General features: G+C 39.4%; 1 protein-coding gene across 3 annotated transcripts in view; it reads right to left on the minus strand.

Moving 5' to 3' along the window:
• The window catches only part of LOC147747554 (ferric reductase 1-like), a 335069-nt gene that overhangs the window by 89830 nt on the left and 225748 nt on the right, over nucleotides 1-19491 (minus strand). For all 3 annotated transcript variants that reach the window (XM_086954117.1, XM_086954120.1, XM_086954121.1), the window contains exons 7-8: nucleotides 15714-15815; nucleotides 3850-3991 (exon numbers count right to left, since the gene is read on the minus strand). In XM_086954117.1, the coding sequence (XP_086810243.1) occupies nucleotides 3850-3991; nucleotides 15714-15815 (244 nt within the window). The remainder of the gene's footprint in view (nucleotides 1-3849; nucleotides 3992-15713; nucleotides 15816-19491) is intronic.

The raw sequence follows: 19491 nt of genomic DNA on the forward strand, positions 1-19491 counted from the left end.
AGCTCAAACCCCTCGTAGACTTTCCTGTGGTTGAGGGTATGAGAAGAAGGTGTAGGAAGATAAAAGATATTTACAACATGTTGGTGTCCAGATTACAAGACGATGTAGGAAAAGTAGAAAGTGATTGGGCAACTAAATTGGGAAACCCGGATGTAGATTTGGACCTAGCATTAAGCTTGAATAAAAAGATTTTTCGGGCGTCCAACTGACGAGCACAACATTTTAAAACAGTTTTTAATCTGTACCATACACCGGCTAAATTATTTGCTTGGGGTGTTAGGAATGATGATTGCTGCCCGAGATGTAATAAGGGGCAAGCCGACCTACTACATATGTTCTTTACTTGTGAACGACTGACCCCCGCCCTGGCTGGAATAACAAAATTCTGGGAGGGGCTGCTAGGTCATAAGATCGATCTATCCCCAACACTAATGTTATTTGGCTCAGATTCTAAATTGGTTTTAACAGATGACGAGGCTGCTTTGGTTTTTATGTCGGTCGCCGTGCTCAGAATCATTATCTCGGCCGAATGGAAGGATGTTACAGCCCCGTCTTTTCAGATGTGGATCTCCAGATTCTTGGCCATTTACAATATTGAGTCTGGCCTCTTTGAATTTAAAGGTGTTAAAAAACGAGAAATGGGAAGACGATTATGGGCCCCGGTTAAGAAATGGCTGGACGATAGATTAAGAATTTGAAATGTACTGTATTGCTATATTTATTGGCAGATCTTCTATATAATTTTTTATCCCCACATAAAATATTGTGGTCTTTAACTGCTCATATATGTATCAGATGTTCTTATACCTTGCTTATGGCTATTTATTTATGTATTTTCTTATTGCACCATGAACTCCAATAAAAATAAAATAAAAAAAAAAGGGTTCAAAAAAAAAAAAAGGTCTTAACGCCATCACAGTGGACTACCTCTACAGTTGCTAATCAGTATCCGCAAACTGTACTAGCACAATGGAGTGATTGTTTAAGTATAATACAAGTGACTGCACTCGATGAATTAAATAGCAATGTGCACTTCCTCCTCTTTTATTCATTTTGTTAGTGTTGATCTTTTTATAGAACAAAATAAGGTGGAGACTCATCCCTTAAACCTGGCAATGAGATGTTGTCTGCATCATAGGATGTAGACTACACTGTCTATTTCGGAAATATAGGAAACATCAACATTGAACTCAAATGGTCGTTGGTTACATTGATTATGTACTGCAGAGCCAGGAAGTTTAACATGAACCACTGCAAGACCAAAATAATGATCTTTGGAAACAGATCCAAAAATTTGCATCCCCTTGTGCTGTTGCACTTTTTGAGATCATTTTGCCAAAGATCATTAAAATACAGATGATGAAAGTGTAGGGACTTAATTACGATAGCAAGTCACAAGCATTCAAAGAAATTAAGGGAGTGGTTTGATTAATATTCTCATCTTCTTTAATAAATATTAGCATAGGATAACACTCTAATGACCAAAATTGTGTGATTCTGTAACATTGTTAAATGTCCCCTGTTAGACCTGGCATAATTGGCATGGGGTTCCCCTGTATTTTTGCCTTTGCCTCGTTATTTTGCTGTGGATTGGACTTCGTTTTGCTGGTCTAGATGCTTTGGGCACTTTGCCACTGCTGTTCTGTGCCAAAGTGCAAGTGCCCCCTTGGTGAATTGTTGTTATGGATTGGTGATTCCCTGATTGGCATATATGATTTACATGTCAGTCCCTAGTACAGTGCACTGTGTGCCCAGGGTCAGTAAATCAAATGCTGCTTGTGGGCCTGGAGCACTGATTGTGCCACCCACATAAGCAGCCTGTAAATGTATCTCAGGCCTGCCATTACAGAGCCTGTGTGCAGTCTCGTATTGCCATGTCGACTTGGCAAGTGCACCCACTTGCAAGGCGCTAACCTTCCCTTTTCTTACTAGTCATCCCTAAGGAAGGCCCAAGGTACCCCTGTGGACATACTGCAGTGTATGTGAAAGGTAGGACATACCATGATGTGTGTGGCATGTTCTGATAATGAAATACTGCCAATTTAGTTTTTCACTATTGTAAGGCTATCTGTCCCATAGGATTGGAACTTTGCTTAAAACATATTATAAGCATAACTGCCCATGGGAACAAGATTGAAAAATAAAGTTTGATATGCTTGAACTCAGACTGTTAAGATGTTTCTTTTAGAGAGGGTGATATTTACATTCTGGGTTTGAAAATACCACTTTTAGAAAGCAGGTATTTTCTTGCCTAGCAATCCAGTGTGCCTCTGCTGGCTTGTTTATTGATGGTCTGGCGTTCGAGTGGCAGGGACTGGGATGTGGATTCTGTTCAGACAGTCACTTGGGGATTGAGGTGGGTCCTGCATTTCCAGGGTCAGTCAGGGCTGGGCGGAATCGACCTGGGCCTCATTCAGAGTAGGGGGAGGAGATTTATTTCACAACTGAATGGGCCGGGCCTGCCAAGGACAATGCTGTCTCCACCTCCTGCCAGGAAGCTGCACCAATGAGGACAACACTGGTTTTGGCTGGGCACGGACACTATCTGCCTTCAGAGAACAAAGAATTTTGTATTAAAAAAAGAGGGGCGCAGAACCCTGAACTTTAAATCACTTCTGGGAATCAAGAGGAGCCTTTGCCAAAGAGAAGAGCTGGAGACCCTAAGGAGGAATACTGCCCCTGTGCTGTTTGCTGTCTGGGGTTGGCCTGCAGTGGCTACTTTCTACCAAGGAAAGGGAGAAGGACTTTGCTGGTTGCTGTGTCCCATGCTTGAGGAAGATCTCCAAGGGCTTGAAGGAGAGCTTGTCTCTTGTTCTGAAGTCTCAGGGACACAAAGACTTCGACCCTAGCTCCCCTGAACTTCCTTGCTGGGAGTTCTGACCTACCAAGAGGTGCCTGGAGCTGTTCTGGGCCTCTGGAGATTGTTCTGGCTGTTAGGAGCTGGAAAAGCAACACGACGAGAAGCGCGATGCATGCGTACCTGTTTCCGATGCATCACCAAAGGAACTGACGCAGAGCCTGCCACCGGCTCGAGAAATCGCTGCACGCCGCATTCAGTTCACCGGTCTCCAAAGTCCAAGATCACCGCACTGGTTCTGACGCTAGCCCTGCTGTACAACTGCAAGAGCCCACCCATCTTCCCAGATTGTCGCATTGCGGCTCCAGGTCTGTCGTATCTTTGGGGGAAGCAGTACGAAACCGACGCATCACCTTGCCACGCAGTAGGTAACCGACACATCACCTCCCCGGAGCAAAGAACTGACGCATCACCTTCCCTGAGTGTAAGGAACCACTGCATCACCTTCCCTGTGACCCTGTTTGTTTATGTGCAGGGCGCATCCAAAGTACTTTGTGTGAAAAGTGTTGCATCTGGAATTTGCTTTGAACTGAGCTGTTTCTACCATTTGAAAGTCACATTGTTATCACTGTATTATGGATTTTTGTCGTTTTGGTCTTGTTTGGTTTAGATAAAGACTACTTATTCTCTAAAAGGTGTGGTGTCTATTTGTAGTGTTTTTACTGTATTACTGTATGTGTTCACAAATGCTTTACACACTGGCTCTGAGATAAAGCCAATCTATCAAAAGGGTGACCAGTGGTTAATTTAGAAGTGTAGCCCCCTTACCCTGACTAGGAACATAGGTAACTACCTCTGCCAACTAGAGACCCCTATTCCTAATATCTCCTGAATACAGACTAGAAAAAAGGGACATTCTAAACATCTAATACTTAACCCACAACATGACTGCCGTGGAGTGGGCTATAGTGTAATAGTAATGTAACAGAAACAGTCAACATACATATAATTTTATCTCTACTTTCAAAATCATTAAAAGAGGAAGCGCTTACCTCCTGAAGCAGGTCCAGTGGCTAGAAATATGTAGTAAAGATTGCTGGTGTTGCTATTTGGAAGCAAAATATTACTTCTCAGAACAAAAGTGCATTTAATATTTCCGTTGTTGAAAGATGTAACAGGACTCTCTACAACACCCTAAAACAAGACACCATAACATATTAGTAACGTTTGCTTGTTTCACTGATACACATGTCTTTCAAAAATTAGCATTTCAATTTTCTTTCCACTACTGTTTCCATTTCTTAGGGGAAAATGGCCATGTGGAATGTATTAAATAAAGAAGAATGCATTGACATAACAGTGTAGTCTGTGCAAACACCTTAATTAATTGATACCACCAACAGAACTGCATTATGCACTTGGCAATATCAAAATCGGACTCAGCTAAGGAGTTCTGTGGTATCTAGGGTCAAAATGTACCCCATTTATGACTTCCCTTCTCCATACAAAACTCGTCAATTCCAGACATTACAAAATAGTCCACTAGATTGAATTATCTGCACCCTAGCTACCATAGAGAACAACCTTTGCTCTCAGATCCTATTGAGTCAGAGGACCTGATAAAATTCTGACCTTAATTCATTTAAGGATGTGGATCTGTAAGAGAATTTGAGCAAAAGTCCCAATACCCATGAGACGGAGCAGCCAAATTTACATTGCTGGCGAAAGGGGTCAGGCTGGCACTACCTTAGGATTGTGGATGCTACCACAACATTATAAAGATATAAAAGATAGTCTGAGTGTGTTTTATTGGTGCAGCAAACAGAGCCATAAACCTTTGTTTGAACCTCCTTGGCTACTAAGTACTACAATGGCAGCAATTATCAAAAATAACACTCAACTGAGTGAAAATTGTGCTGGTTTTTTATGGAATGGAGTTAGGCAAGGTGGTTTGTTTTGTTTTGCACGAGAGTTGTTTTTGTGAATGTGTGTCAAATTCATTGACTTCCTGAAACATTATTATTGGTAGTAGTGGTAGTACAAGAAGAAGGAGTAGTTGTAGGCAAGCAGTTTCATTAATAGTAGTAGTCATTCTGGTAGTAGAAGCAGTAGTAGCAGAAGCAGTAGTAGAATTAATAGGTGTAGTTGTAGTGGTAGTACCATCATCCACCAATGCACATTCACATATAAAACATTCAGATCCTCCTTTACCCTGCCTATTGTGACCACTACTCTATATGCTCAGGTGAGCTAGTCTAATTAATTCAATGGTAGAAAACAAGACTACAACACCCAAATGATTTAGGCTATCACACAAAAGTGCTTGGGTGGAAATAGTGTCTGTATCAACCTAGAGGAATGTGGTCACCCTCGCCCTAACTGTACACAAGTCCTCAGGAAGGTTGAATGTAAATGCAATGTTGCAGAGAAGAAAAGAACATGATATTCTGGTTATATTTATTTATTTATTATTCATCTTTGTATTCATTTATTCAGTTACAAACATTTGGAAAGATTTTTGAGGCAAGTCCATAACTATACACTATTGTTTTTGGTGAGTGGCGTGCAGTTTTTATGGCAAATTCGAGCTAACCTTGCCCCCCACAAATGTAAAAAAAAATACAGTCTGCATTATTATGTATCAGTTATCCAAGTAAAATTCAACCCATTTCTTCTTTTGAAAATGAAAATAATTTTAGTTTTACTAACATTTATTTTCAAGCCATGGATTTCTCAAAAGTTTGCATTTTAATGATTTTATTTAGGTATGGTACATTAAAGTCAAACCACCTCCTTACATCAGAACGTTGAAACGACACCCATCTAAACCCATCATTGAAGATAAGTTCAGGGCTGAAGCAAGGAGAGGCAAAAGGACAGCCTTGCCTTACACTATTTAGCATGTACATTTTCTCTATCTCACCAGCATTGTCGCAAGCATGATTCCTATCCAGGATTTGGCTTGTAGTGAGATTATCACCTAACAGTAGAAAAAAGGCCCTGTTTAACTAGCTTTCCCCAAAAAGCTAGAGAAAAACAGATTCATGGCAGGCAAAAATCATTTACTAGTGCAAACGTTTCTGCCACATAGTAGTAAATCAAGCTCAAGGAGTGGGTATTCGAAGGCACCATTGCCCTGAGATGCTATCTTAGAAAATGTACGATTGTGGGTATCCTTTGCAACCCTTTTCCATTTAAAAAATGGCCAAAATTTACTCCAACCAAAGGCGGAAGTACGTTCTCATCGAGGGTGAACAGTGGAATGGAAGACACTGGGACTTTCTGGTTGAGTATGTTAAGTCCTTTTATCCACAGAAAAAATCACGGAGCATGAAGAAGAGGTACAAAGCAATTGTCAAAATAAATAAAGTACAGGTTCAAAGACTAGGAGCCATGGGGAAGGTCATCCCAACTGCTTCACTCACAATCTTGCAATTGCAGTTGCCTCTAACACAAAAAAAAACATTCACTCTCCACCATGAACCCAAAACATTCCACCATGAATAATCCACACACAACCAACATAAGCTACCATAAAGGTTCCTCAGGGAAATACATTTCCATACAGGAGGAATATGAGAGTTTAGGAAAAGTCACATGAGATTCCCAGAAAGATTTTTGGAACCCTGTGTTCTGGTGCAGCTTTCCAAGCATACTTCCCGGAATGTTTGTGGATACAAAAATCTTGTAAAAGTATATTCTGGCGGAAATCTCTCAACATTCTTTTACAGTTTGTTTCTTATATAAGGCCTTAGTGCTTGACCTTTAAAATGTGTACATTTGAAATTAAGTGCAAAAAATGATTACTTTTGTGGCGCGTCGTGGGTGAAAGCCTGATTATTCTACATCGATAGTCTCTTTTTCTTTTGTCCAGCAAATATTTAGACAAAACCTTCTTAGTTCAATCGAAAAGGTCTAGCCGATGATCTTTTTCCAGGGACAAAGCTACCCTTTTTAAAACGGGCAGAACTGAGCTACCTTCTGAGGGAGGTAGATCTTTTCTTTCACTAATGTAGGCTTTAAATAGAGTAGAGTCCGAATTTTAGACCAATGACAAATGTGCTGTTGGATGAAGCACATTTCTTTACTGCAACCTAATAGCATGACAAACCAGTAGTCTATTTGTGAGGTTGAGATCCAAGTATTTCATCTTTTTGGTCCCTTATTGCATTGTACACTGCTCTTGGAGTCGTTGTACCTGCTTATGTTGAAGGGGGATCTAAAGCTCTCGGACTTATGTGCTAATTTTAAACCCTGACATAATTTTTAAACTTTCCAGTGCAAACTAAATATTTCTTTCAGGTTGGATCACTGTTAATAGGATATACTATGTGAAGCGGCAGATCTTTTTTTCCTCAACCTCAAGTGTAATCCCTGCTTTGCCAGTATTCCCTCCTATCACTATGGCTAGGTGATCTATCATCAGAACAAATAGCAAGGGTGACAATGAGTTCCACTGCCTCATCCAAGCATAAGGGACAAAGCATCCTGACTTCCTACAGTTTACCCTCACACTCACGTTCTGCTCTTTATAATAAGACAGTGTCCACCCTGTCATTTTGAGCCATATATATAATTTTCCAGGCATGTAAGCAGACATTCACAGCTTACATTCTCAAACTGTTTTCAGCATCAAGTGATATCAGTATCTCTGGGATTGTGCAGTGTTCCACCTTCTCCATTAGATTGGCCACCCTTCTGAGGTTATCCCTTCTTTCTCAGTGTCTAATAAATCCCACCTACATCCACTAGGTAAATCATTAGCTTGTTTATCCATTCAACTAGGATTCTAGCAAATTCCTTGGTGTTAAAGTTTTTTTTTTTTTTTGCATTTATTAAGCGCCTGGCTGCACAAGACTGTGTCCCCGCGCTGACTGCAAATGCTAACCCATCAAAAAGAGCAAGAACCCAGGGAGCTAAGGTTTAGTATCTGGGAAATAAGTGAGTTTTAAGTTTAGCTCTGAAACTCACTTCAGATGGCTCCATTCGCAGTTAATGTTATTGATATTTCTAAAGGGCAAACTGTTACCCGAGGTGTCCTGGAGCTGAACCTGATGTCCTACGGAGGCCTAAAACACGGGGTTGGAGAAGGGAAGTAGTTTGAAAGAAAATAGCAATGTCTTCAGGCCTTCCTGAAGTCCAGATGGTTTGTCTTGTACCTGAGATTCAGCGGAAGGTCATTCCATGCCTTAGCTGCACCAACCACAAAACCTCTGCCTCTCCAGTTGGACTTCTTTACAAAGGGCACTGATACCAGGTTTGCTTCTGATGAGCGTAGATGTCTTCTAGGTATATACCACTGGAACTGCCGTTTTAGGTGGAGGGGTCCATTTCCATGAAGGGATTTGTGGACCAAACAAAGAGCTTTAAACAGAATGCGTTTTTTGACGGGCAACCAGTGGAGCTTTTTAATCTCAGCCAAGATTGAAGTATATTTTGATATGCCAGTGAGTAGTCTGGCAGCTGCATTCTGCAATAATTGCAGTTTTTTTCATAAAACCTTCCTCGATATTGAAATAAAGACTATTACAAAAATCCAGTCTGGACATAGCTAAGGCAGTAATGACTGTTTGTTGGCTTTCTTTGGGTAGGAAAGGCAACATTTTCTTGCAGGAGCTTAGAGTGTACAATGTAGCTGAGACCACTGCGTTCACTTGATGCTCAAAACTGAGTTTGGTGTCCATGTAAACTCCTAGATTTTTCACCTTCCTAATAGGAGTCGGAAGAGGACCCAGTATGTCCGGCCACCATGCCGGGGTCCAAAAATGTGAATAATTGCCGAACAAAACCAGCTCTGTTTTACTGGAGTTTAGTTTAAGGCAGTTTTGGGCCATCCAGTTACCCATGGCTGTCATGCAATCATGGAAACGTGACGCCATTTCCTGTACCCCATCCGGTAGCAGTGACACTACAATTTGGGTGTAATCTGCATATGAGGTTCAAATAAAACCAAAGGATTCAATTAGGGGAGCCAGCTGTGATACATAAATGTTAAAAAGTGTCAGACTCATGGACGACCCTTGCGGGACTCCACAGGGCAGTGGAAAAGGTTTTGCTGTGAAGTCGCCGTGGGACACAGTCTGTACTCTATTAGATAGGAAGGATTTAAGTTACTTCCATGCAGTGCCCTTGACTCCAATCTCTTGCAGCCGATCCATCAATAAGACATGATGGACAGTATCAAAGGCCGCAGACAGGTCCAGCATAATCATTGCAGCTTTTCCTCCCTAGTATAGTATAGCCCTGATTTCTTCAGTGGATTTAAGAAGCGCGGACTCCGTGCTATGTCCCCCCCCCCAAAAACCATACTGGGTGGGATCTAGCACCTGGGCTTCTTCCAAGAACAGACTAAGTTGTGCATTCATAATTTTTTCTGTAATATTTGCAGAGAGTGGGAGTCTGGAAATGGTTCTAAAATTATTGGAGCCTTTAGGATCCGGACTCAATGTCAGCATTGAGTATTGCTGGCTATGGACTGAAAGGATGTACACTTCTCAGGGCTTATCCTTGTTTGTAGATTAGTATGATGTCTATCTCTTACATAGATTGTTTCCTCATTCCAGCTTAATGTGTTGAAAAAGCTGGCAATTTCCACACCTAGTTGCATGATAAATTTATTTTCCCATCATATCCTGGAGAGATGTGCAGGTGCATTTGTTTGAAGACTAAACCTATTTCAGGTACCATTATAGTGGCTTCTAATGACTCAATACTACCTTGAGGTAAGGTCAGTATCATACTTGCTTTTAGGTATGCCTTAATTTCCTCAAACATTTCTAGGCTTTTGTGTATAGGGATTGAAAGAAGGATCTAAAAGCAGCCACCTTATCATGATCCCTAGTTGCTAATCCTCCACCTGACAATTTAAGGCAATCTTTACGTGCCTTTGTCCCGTGGTGGCTAGGTCTCTGAACTATCATGGGGCCAATTTTATCACCTTTATCATACACTATTTCTCCCAAGTTTGAAACAGCTTTCTAAGCTCTATTCATCCTGATTAGAGACACTTTGCACCTTAGAATTGCCAGTTGTCTCCTCTATGCCCTTAACAGTGCTTTTTTGTCTACCACCTCTAATGCCTTGATCACTGATGTTAGAATGTCCAAGGACAGTCTACTTTCTGTAGCAGCTTGAGCTGACATACTTATTTACAGTCCGGTCACTGTAGATTTAAGTGCATCTCATGTGATTGACAATGTTGTGTCCCCAACCTTATTTGACTTAAAGAAATAAGTGATACCAGGAGCAATTTTGATCTTGTCTGCCATATCACTATAAATAACCCTATAAATCACATTTCTACATTTGCCCCGCGTTTTAACTGCCCCTCCCCTTCAACCTGATCTCCATATGAGTGTGGTCTGAAATGGTAATTTCATACATATTCACTCCTTCTAGCCCTCTGGCCAAACCTTCTGCATAGGCAATCTCTTAAGGAGTGCAACGCATATAGGTAAAAGTAAAAATAAGGCTTTTTCTCTAGATGAAGTGTATGTCATGTGTCCCCCAGTACTAGCTAGCTCAATGATTCACCCTTTTAGGGGCATATTATCAAGGACAGGCGATACATTATCGCCGCTTTTATCGGCAGGAAACTGCCGATAGAGCGGCGATAATGGCCTTGATAATATGCTCTATGAATTCCAATCGAAGCCCATGTTAGATGTGTTCACATCTAACATGGGCTTCGATTGAAATTCATAGAGCATATTATGAAAGCCATTATCGCTGCTTTATCGGCAGTTTCCTGCCAATAAAAGCGGCGATAATGTATCGCCTGTCCTTGAAATTATGCCCCTTAGTCCTTTATACATCACTCCAGGTGTGACATGTTCTATACCATTCCTATCCACTCTAGATCCCACGGCGTACTTATGTTGTCTCCCATAATTAACTCCCCTGAAAATGGGGTGATCGAGCCAACTAGGACATTCTTCAGGAAGGAGTTTTGACCTTGCATTAATCAGCACTAGGGTTTTACAATTAGGATGCTCCACATACTTGCCAACTTGCCAGTCATTATTTTATCAGCTCATACACAATATTCCCAATGGTCTGGTTACAGCTAGCCACCCACTCAATCTAATGCACAAAAAGTGATGTGAGGAATTCTTGCAATATGTCTGACTATTGCAAATTGCTGAGGGTAGCATTCCAACCCATCATACTTTTTCTCACCATTTTCATGTGCAAATCAGCTGCTCCAAAATGAACAGTCCAGACAGATTGCCATGCTATTTCCTCCCTAAGCTGGAACACAAGCATACCAAGGCCTGTTTTCACAGTAATTGGTGCTCGTCAGTCCGGTGTAGTGTGGTTCCAGTGGCACAGTGAGCACAGGACCCATGTCTGGTCATACCCTTTTTCACATAGGGTGGTCCATCAAAAACATAAAGGTGATCAGATAATGCTTGCAAAAAGTTTAGCCAGTGGCAATTGCTCGGGTAGCATTTCAACTCCTTGGTCATTGACTTGATGTCAGTTTGATGTTATGCTCTAAGAGGCCAAATGTAGGCACAGACGTTGATTCCGTACTTGCTGTGCCATTGAAATCAAGCTACACCCATGTATGTACAGCAGGTTCTATTTCTCACCCTGTCAGTCACACCCATTATTATATGCTGTTAAAACTCTATGCAAGAATTCTACCCCGCCGCCGAACTTCATGTACTTCTTTTCTTACACAGACCAAGCAACACCAAACATGCTTTTAATCATGCACTCAAAGGGCACAAAGAAAGCAGATTCAAAATCAAAGAACTTAGGTGACCTTGTCAGAAGCACAAAGCACTTTAGAAATTATACATTGGTAGTAGCTAATTTCTCAACAATTGAGAATGTGTTTTAAGCTTTGTAAGTAGTATGGTAGGCAGTGTACAAATACAATGCAATTACATGAAATGCATTTAGTTATAAATGTGACAAACAGATTACTGCTTCTAAATAAACAAAGGACTGCTAAAAGAAGCAAAATGCATAGAAGTGCTTGGCTAAAGCAGAATTGCCTTGTGTGTCAGCCAAATACAATTTTGTTGTAAAGATTATGAACTGCAGCTAATGGCTGTAGTGAAGCATTATATACTGACTGTGTTTTACTAAAGTAAACATCTCAAAAGAGTGAGATAACAAGGGTGTGATATCACCAAGGATGCAATACTTTAGTCCTGGACAAGTCATTGTTTCCAGGTGAGCCACTGACATGAATCAACGGAAGTGAACTAGAACTACAACTCCCAGATTGCAGTCAAAGGAAAATTGAACTTTCGCACATCAAGGGCGATTTACAGTAGTTGAAAACTGAGACCATTGAAGTCAGAAAGGACTAGAAAGAGCAAAGTCTTTTTACATGCACACTTCCTTGATGTAATGTTGGTGTTATCAGTCATGTGTTGGGCAAAAATGATAGCAATGTCTGTAAAAACGTGGAAGATGTAGTTTATGCTTAAACCGAAAACCTGCCACTGTTTGGAATGTATGTGTTTGTCATTAAATGAGATATTTTAATTTGGCTATACAGCTCTACTTCATGAATTATAGTCTCATCTGCAGCATGATAGACAAATATTACAACAGTAAGAGAAGACATTTAATTGCCTGTCAGAATTCTTCATTGCTTGAAATAGAGAGAAACAGCTACCCCGCCCTGTTTCACTTTTCATACTGCTGAAGCCTTTGAATTTTTATTTGCACCTCACCTTTTCCCTCATATTTAGCACAGAAAGAGCTCTTCTGCTAATCAGCAGGAGGATCCTTTGTAATGTGCTTCATGCCCGCTTAGCAGGGAGACAAGACAATGAGTTTGGCAGGCCAGGCACGCACTCCAGAGGGAACAGTAGTTTAAGACGTATCCCCAAAATTTAAAGCAATGGCAGAATTGGCAAATCTTGAGGCTTCATTGGGGCTCTCATTTAGCACAAAGATCCTCAAACATGTATTCAAATCACATCATCAAATAAAGGTATGTTTCTCTAGCCATTAACGTGGATGATGTTTTGATGTCTCCAGATTACACACCACAGTGTTAACATTGATAACATCTCCAATCATTATAATTCAGCACATATTTTATTATTTAATCTTGGGTGTTGTAATTTCTAGGCCTCTACAGTCAATCTGACTCATGTTTGTCCCTTCCACATCCTAATAAGTCACTCAAAAATTAGATCTTCAGACCACTATCGCAGACTTTTAGCAAGGGTAATTTCCTTCTTAGCTTCATCAATTAAACTAATTTTCCCCGGCCACTCTCATTTCAGGGCCCATCATACATTTCATACATTAAAAATATGTTATTTTAAAAGAAGGGCTGTCTCAGTTGGTTGCTTTGTCAGAAAATCCCAAAGAAGAAATGTAATGCTGACTTTATGGACTGGAAGCTTAGAACATAAATACCACTTTTTGGAGTACTGGCTTGATAATTGAATCAGTTGTAAGTCATGTAGGTGAAGGAGGGGGTAAGATTTACAAATATACGTTTTCTAGAGCTGTGGATGAGCTTTTTTGTCTTCTGCAATTTTGACAGAAAAAGGCAAAATTGAAAACACTGTCAGACTTTTTGAGGGATGTTTGGGACATTTGATTAAAGATAGGCATTACAGACCCCGTTTGATACATCTAATTTCTAATCAAAACAAAAGTGGATTATAATTCCAGACATTGATAGTAATTGGAAACGTATTCTGGAGAAGATGTAATCAATTGTCTCTACTGGAAGTTGACCTCTTTGACTGCAAACACAGTCCTCAGCTATAAAGATACATCAAATACAGGGGCTAGCCACTGTGATGTTGGCAACATATGTCCCTTTCAAAGTTGGAGCAATGTTAAAGAATTCATACTTCCCACTTTATTGATGGTATTTCTATTTGCAGTTCAAATGCGCAGAAAAATGTAAATATAGCCATCATCATCCCATTTTGCCAGAAGCACCTATTGTTTCCATTTCCTCGAAAAACATCTAGGGATCTTCTAGTTCTGCTTCACCTGTTGGTATTCTTCTAGATTTTAACACTATGAGCATGAAATGTAACTAGAGATATTGTCCTTCTAAGAGATGTTAAATACGAATTAGAGAAGCACTGGCTTCACACACATCCAAGAATTATTGATAAGAATATTCTTAATAGGATAGCTTTTTGTATGAAAAATAATTCTTACTCTCATGATTTATCTATGAATATTATTAACAATTTCCTTCCCTATGTAGGAATTTAGGTCAAATCACATAGGACTGTTACTGTTATAAGTATAGTCTTTTTCCTGCTGCCCCACCAGATTACTTAACAGTGATATTGGAGAGTAACCTTTCATACATTGGTTCGTGAGAGGAATGTGTTTCTTTCTTTCTTTACTGATATATTCAATACTTGGGGATGATAATTTGGTGCTTAATCTGTTCCTACTTGGAAAAAGAAAATTGGACCACTGAGGTTCTTTCTTATGCTATATTTCTGACAACAAAGGCTGTGATATGCATTTAAGAAAGGCTTTTCTTTATACTGTTTATTGTGTGTAGATTAAAGGTGTCCAAAATGAGTCCAGGAAATCCTTATCCAATCCCAATTTCAAAGTGCATGCATCTCCTCTAAAAAGAAAATAGTTATATTGCATTTAGCCTGACAATCTGGCAGCGATCCGGCCCTCTTGGATGTATTCTACCCACTTCAGGTCTAGCAGTGGCAAACATGCTTTGCCGTCTTTTTCTACCACATGTTTCTTATAGCACAATGTCATGTACTGTTAATTGTTTGAAGGTACATGAATGGATAGCTGACAATTTCTTTGAGCAAATTGTTTACCTCTGACAATTGAGTTCTTTCAAGAAACCTTGTTCTTTTGTTCCATCCACTGTTATCCACAGGGTTAATTGGGTTATAAATTATGGAGGAACTGCTATTTTTGTGCCTGGTGCCTTTTCTGGCAGAGGTCTAAAACTACAAAAACTGTATTGGTGTCATATAAGAGATTAATATTAAAGAAGCTGTCTGCCTATTGAGTTGCACCAGCAAGCAATTTTATTTCAAACAAGTAGTTTATAATCCCTTTGTGGATCTCAACATATTTTAATGTTTGGACTATTAAAAATGTTTATTATGTTTCTGGATTTTCCACAATTTTGCATTACACTATTTGCACAAAAAAATGATGTTCAGGAGTGCCTTACCTTTTTTCTTTAATACAGAACGTTTGCACTCTATTTCTTCACTGTAGTGAAGCTTAAGTATATCGACGGAAAGTCAATTGACTCCGTTGGTGTTTGAAGTGTATGTTTAATCAGCATGCCAGACTTTTTCCTGACATGGATGAGGAAGATACATCAGAATTTATAGAATATGTGTGCTAATTTTAGCTTTCTAGGGCTCTAACCTTTACTTTTTATGACATTATGAAAGACCGGTTTCAGAAAAATAGTGTTCAGGTGTGCTTCAAATTTGTCAGGAATATATAATGTTGGCGTTATGTCTGTTCATTAAGCTCTGTGGTGAAGCTACAGAGCAACACTGAGGGGGTCACAGGACAGACTACCCCAGTTGGAAGTATGTTTGACTCAGCATGTCAGACTTTCATTTTTTACATGGCTGAGGAAGGTATTTAGAAAATGTGTTCTGAAGCACCTTCTGTAACTTCTTTGTGAAAATCATGAGAGAAACATTTTTTCTCTCAAACATGGGTCCTAATATCACAACATAAGATCAGCATGTTTCACAAAGTAAAATCACCTTAGAACTCACAACAATATTTTTGAAAATGAGTATGAAACTACTAAAATTGATTTATAATGTCAGCACCCACCTATTTCAAATCTATAAAAGGCATACTTTTCAAATAAATTATGGTGTGGTGAATCTAGAATTCTGGACTTCAGTCATCATGATATACACAAAATGTTATCTAAATACATAAGAAATACACATACCAGCGGTCTAATAGTGGGAGATGTTTTTCCAGTGGAGATGGCATGCTGAATTCCAATTTGCTGAGTTGTGTTCAAGACACACATATAAATGTCATCATTACCCTGAAAGAAAGTATAAGCAGAGATAAGTAAGGCAGCGTAGATTGATTATACTAATCATGTTACCCAATGTAGCCAATAATGTTTGTTTCTCAGGGCGACATATTCTAACCCCAAAGAAAAATCTGTACCTAGTATCTAATTTATTTTCAGCACTTAAAAAGCCATACAGTTCACCGATTGATAACTTAGGGGAAAACAGTCTCTACTGATACAGAAAAGTATAATAATTTGCCTTTGCTTAAAAACAAGTATAATTGTTTTATTCTCGTAAAATATGAATGATAGCTCTACTGGAATTATACCTATGCAAGTAAGCTACACCGGGGCGTGGCTTCAGCGCCGAGGGGGATGGACGCCTTTCTGTGAGGCTCCGTGGCGGAGCGGGCAAGGGGGCCTTTTGGAGCGGCACCACTCGAGCTCTGCAGCCCCAACTGGCACCACATCGAGATGGAGACCTTTTCTATCTTTGGTGACATTCCCGTTTTGTTGGGGTGAACGTTTTGTTTTCTATTTGCGGCTTTTTGTTTCCAGTCAGTTTGCGGCCACCATTTTGAGCATTTTTACAGCTCCATTTTTGCTCTGCATTAAACACTCCTACATGTCAACAAAGCGCCAGGATGCTCCCTGGAGTGACAGAGCGCTATATAAAAACCACAAAACATCAAACATCAAACAAAGCAAGCGCTTTGATTTGTTTTTGTCTGCCTTCACCCCCTTCTACTGTTTTTGAGATTATGGTCATATTGCTGCTACCTGAAACCCTGGAGCAATTTATAACGCTGTTTTATGAACTTTTGTTTCTGTGGTGGTGACTTTCGTTGGCAATGCTGAGTCCCATAACCTATCTTACTTGATGTAAAGTGTCTTTGACCTCCAGATATACTCCCATGCATGACAACTTGAAATACCAAGCTGTTTTTTTGTCCACAAAGATGCTTCCCTCTTTCTTGGACTGAATATCTATAGTATACATGTTGTTTATGCTCAACTCTTGTGTATCATATAGGTCCTGACCACCAAATTGAAGTCTTGGGTCGTCCGGAGGTCTGTTTTTAGTGATCGGAGCACTTTTTACCACAATTTTATCTGCTTTTGGTCAATATGGCTAACCAACCAACCTCTTTTAAGTTCCAGTTAACTTCAAAGCCATAATTGAATACCTACATGACATTTTTTTGTTGACCTTTTTTAAATACAAAATGTCATAACCTCTACTGGCTGATTTGAGGTGAATTTCTTCTTCTTCATCTCCTTTACTACATACACAAAGGTATTAAAGCTATTGGTGTATAGTGTTTATGGCAAAGGCACGAGTTCCATGTGGCAGAGCTCCTCCTCCTGATCCTGCTACCTTGCTGGATTATAATCCTTTCAGTATTCTACAAGACAACATGGATGAGTGAGACGGAATCAAGTTCCACTTCCTCCACCACAAATGGTGCAGCATCCATTTCCAACCGAATTACACCTAAACCAGTCTCTAAATTACCCTCTGTATTGGCTTCAGCAACAGGTAAATGTGTCAAAAAAGATCTGCCTTCTCCTACCAGTACTCCAACATCCATATCTATGGAGTTACTTCTCGATGAAATTCATGCTCTCAAACCGTACATGATGGAAACAAATGTTCGCCTACAAAGTCTTGATGACAATTGGTACCATGCCAATCAAAAAGTTACTCATGTGGATAATCGAATTCACTCTGTTCAAGTTGTTGCCAACCAAATACCTTCTATGCATGAGGAAATTTCCCATCTAAAACAACAAGTGGAAAATGTGGAAAATAGAAATAGATGCAACAACCTACGCATCTATGGCCTTGTGAAGGGTCTTGAAAGTTCGGACCCCTTATGGTTTTTCGTGATCCCCTGATTTGTGACTGTCACTCAATCTGGATGCCCTCCTCCCTTGCCCGTCCTCGTCCTGGAGTTTTCCGATTGGTTGGGTTGTCTTCCTTATGTGACTCCACCACTCCTGTTTTCAATGTATGTTTGTGGTATGTACTTTTGCTTTTTCTCTATCTTCTCTCTTCTTTCTCCTTTTTTGGTCTCTTAAATTGACTATATTTTTATTTCTTGATCCTTTTCTCTATCTATTTCTTTATATTCTCTATTTCTCTTCTTTTCCATTCTCTTCTTTCTTTTCCTCTCTCCAGCCTTTCTATCTTCCTTCTCTCATTAATTATTGCATGAGTTTTTGGAAGTATGTTCCTCTTTGTTTCATACTCATCTACTCTATTCTTTTCTTGGTAATTCTTTCTTAGTAATTATTTTTATTACACTACTGTAATTTGTGAATAGTTGTTAGAAAATTAAGATGCCGTTAAATATTTTATCTTGGAATGTTAAAGGTTTGGGTTCACCTATAAAACGTCAAAGGGTTTTATCACATATTGCTAGCTTGAAATGTGATATTGTTTTATTGCAAGAGATTCATATAATTCAAAAAGAGATTTCTAAACTTCAACGACCGTGGGTGGGCCATGTTTTTGCCTCTCCTGGTTTGGGGAAATGTAATGGGGTAGCTATTCTCTGTCATAAAGGTTTATATATTCATGTTGTTGCTCAAGAAACAGATACGAAGGCAGATGGGTCTCAGTTTCTTTGTTATTTAACAAAATTCCTTTGACTATTTTTAATTTGTATGCACCCACTAACAGCCCCAAATTGTATCTAAATTAATGACCTACAGCGATGATTATTTGATATTTGGTGGCGATTGAAACATGAATATTGACCCCTTCATTGATAGACGATAACAATCTAGATTTATCCCCTCTACTTTTCATTCTCAATTCACATCTACTATTGCCCAACGCTCCCTTGTTGATGTCTGGAGACTATGCCACCCTACCCTTCAAGAATACACTTTTTTTTCTCCTGTTCATTCCTCCCAATCCCGCATAGATTACTTATTTACTTCTAAGGCCCTTACACAACATATTTCACAATCCGAAATAGGTTCCATTTTAATTTCAGACAATGCTCCTATTTCTATTACTTTAGATCTACTTCCTCCTATAGTGGGAAGTAAACATTGGAGATTTAATAATTCTCTCCTATTAGACCCCTCGTTTACCCCAGCCTTTCAACATTCTTCAAATCCATTTTTTCTAGAAAATGAATCTCCACACACCTCCCCTATACCACTTTGGGATACCTTTAACGCTGCTTCTAGAGATTTCATTATTTCCTTTGTTGCTCAGAAACGTAAATCCTCTTCAAAAAATGACAAATACTCATTTCACAGATTAAACGGTTAGAATATTCCTTTCACTCTACTAAATCCCAGTCTGATTTGGATGCACTTCTTACAGTCAAATTTTCGTTTAATACACTTTCAACCGAATCTGCCAATCTGATTTTGCTTAAATCTAGTGCTAAATATTGTGATGCCCAAAATAATAACTATTTTAAGATTGAGAAAGAATGAACTAAAGTTGAATCAATCCTAACTTTGGCTAACACTAGAGTTTATAAAAACAAATGTATTCTTTTAGAATGTACCACATTTTATAAATTCCTTTATACTCCTGAATCTCCGTCTCCCCAAGAAAATATCTCTCATTATTTATCCTCTATCACCCCTCCTTCATCTCCTGAAGTAGACTTTTGTTCTTTAGAAGACGATATTCAATCTAAAGACATTTTGAAAGCTAATCATTCTATCAAAAAGG

This window comes from Lissotriton vulgaris, chromosome 1_1, assembly GCF_964263255.1.
Source record: "Lissotriton vulgaris chromosome 1_1, aLisVul1.2, whole genome shotgun sequence".
NCBI classification, from domain to species: Eukaryota; Metazoa; Chordata; class Amphibia; order Caudata; family Salamandridae; genus Lissotriton; species Lissotriton vulgaris.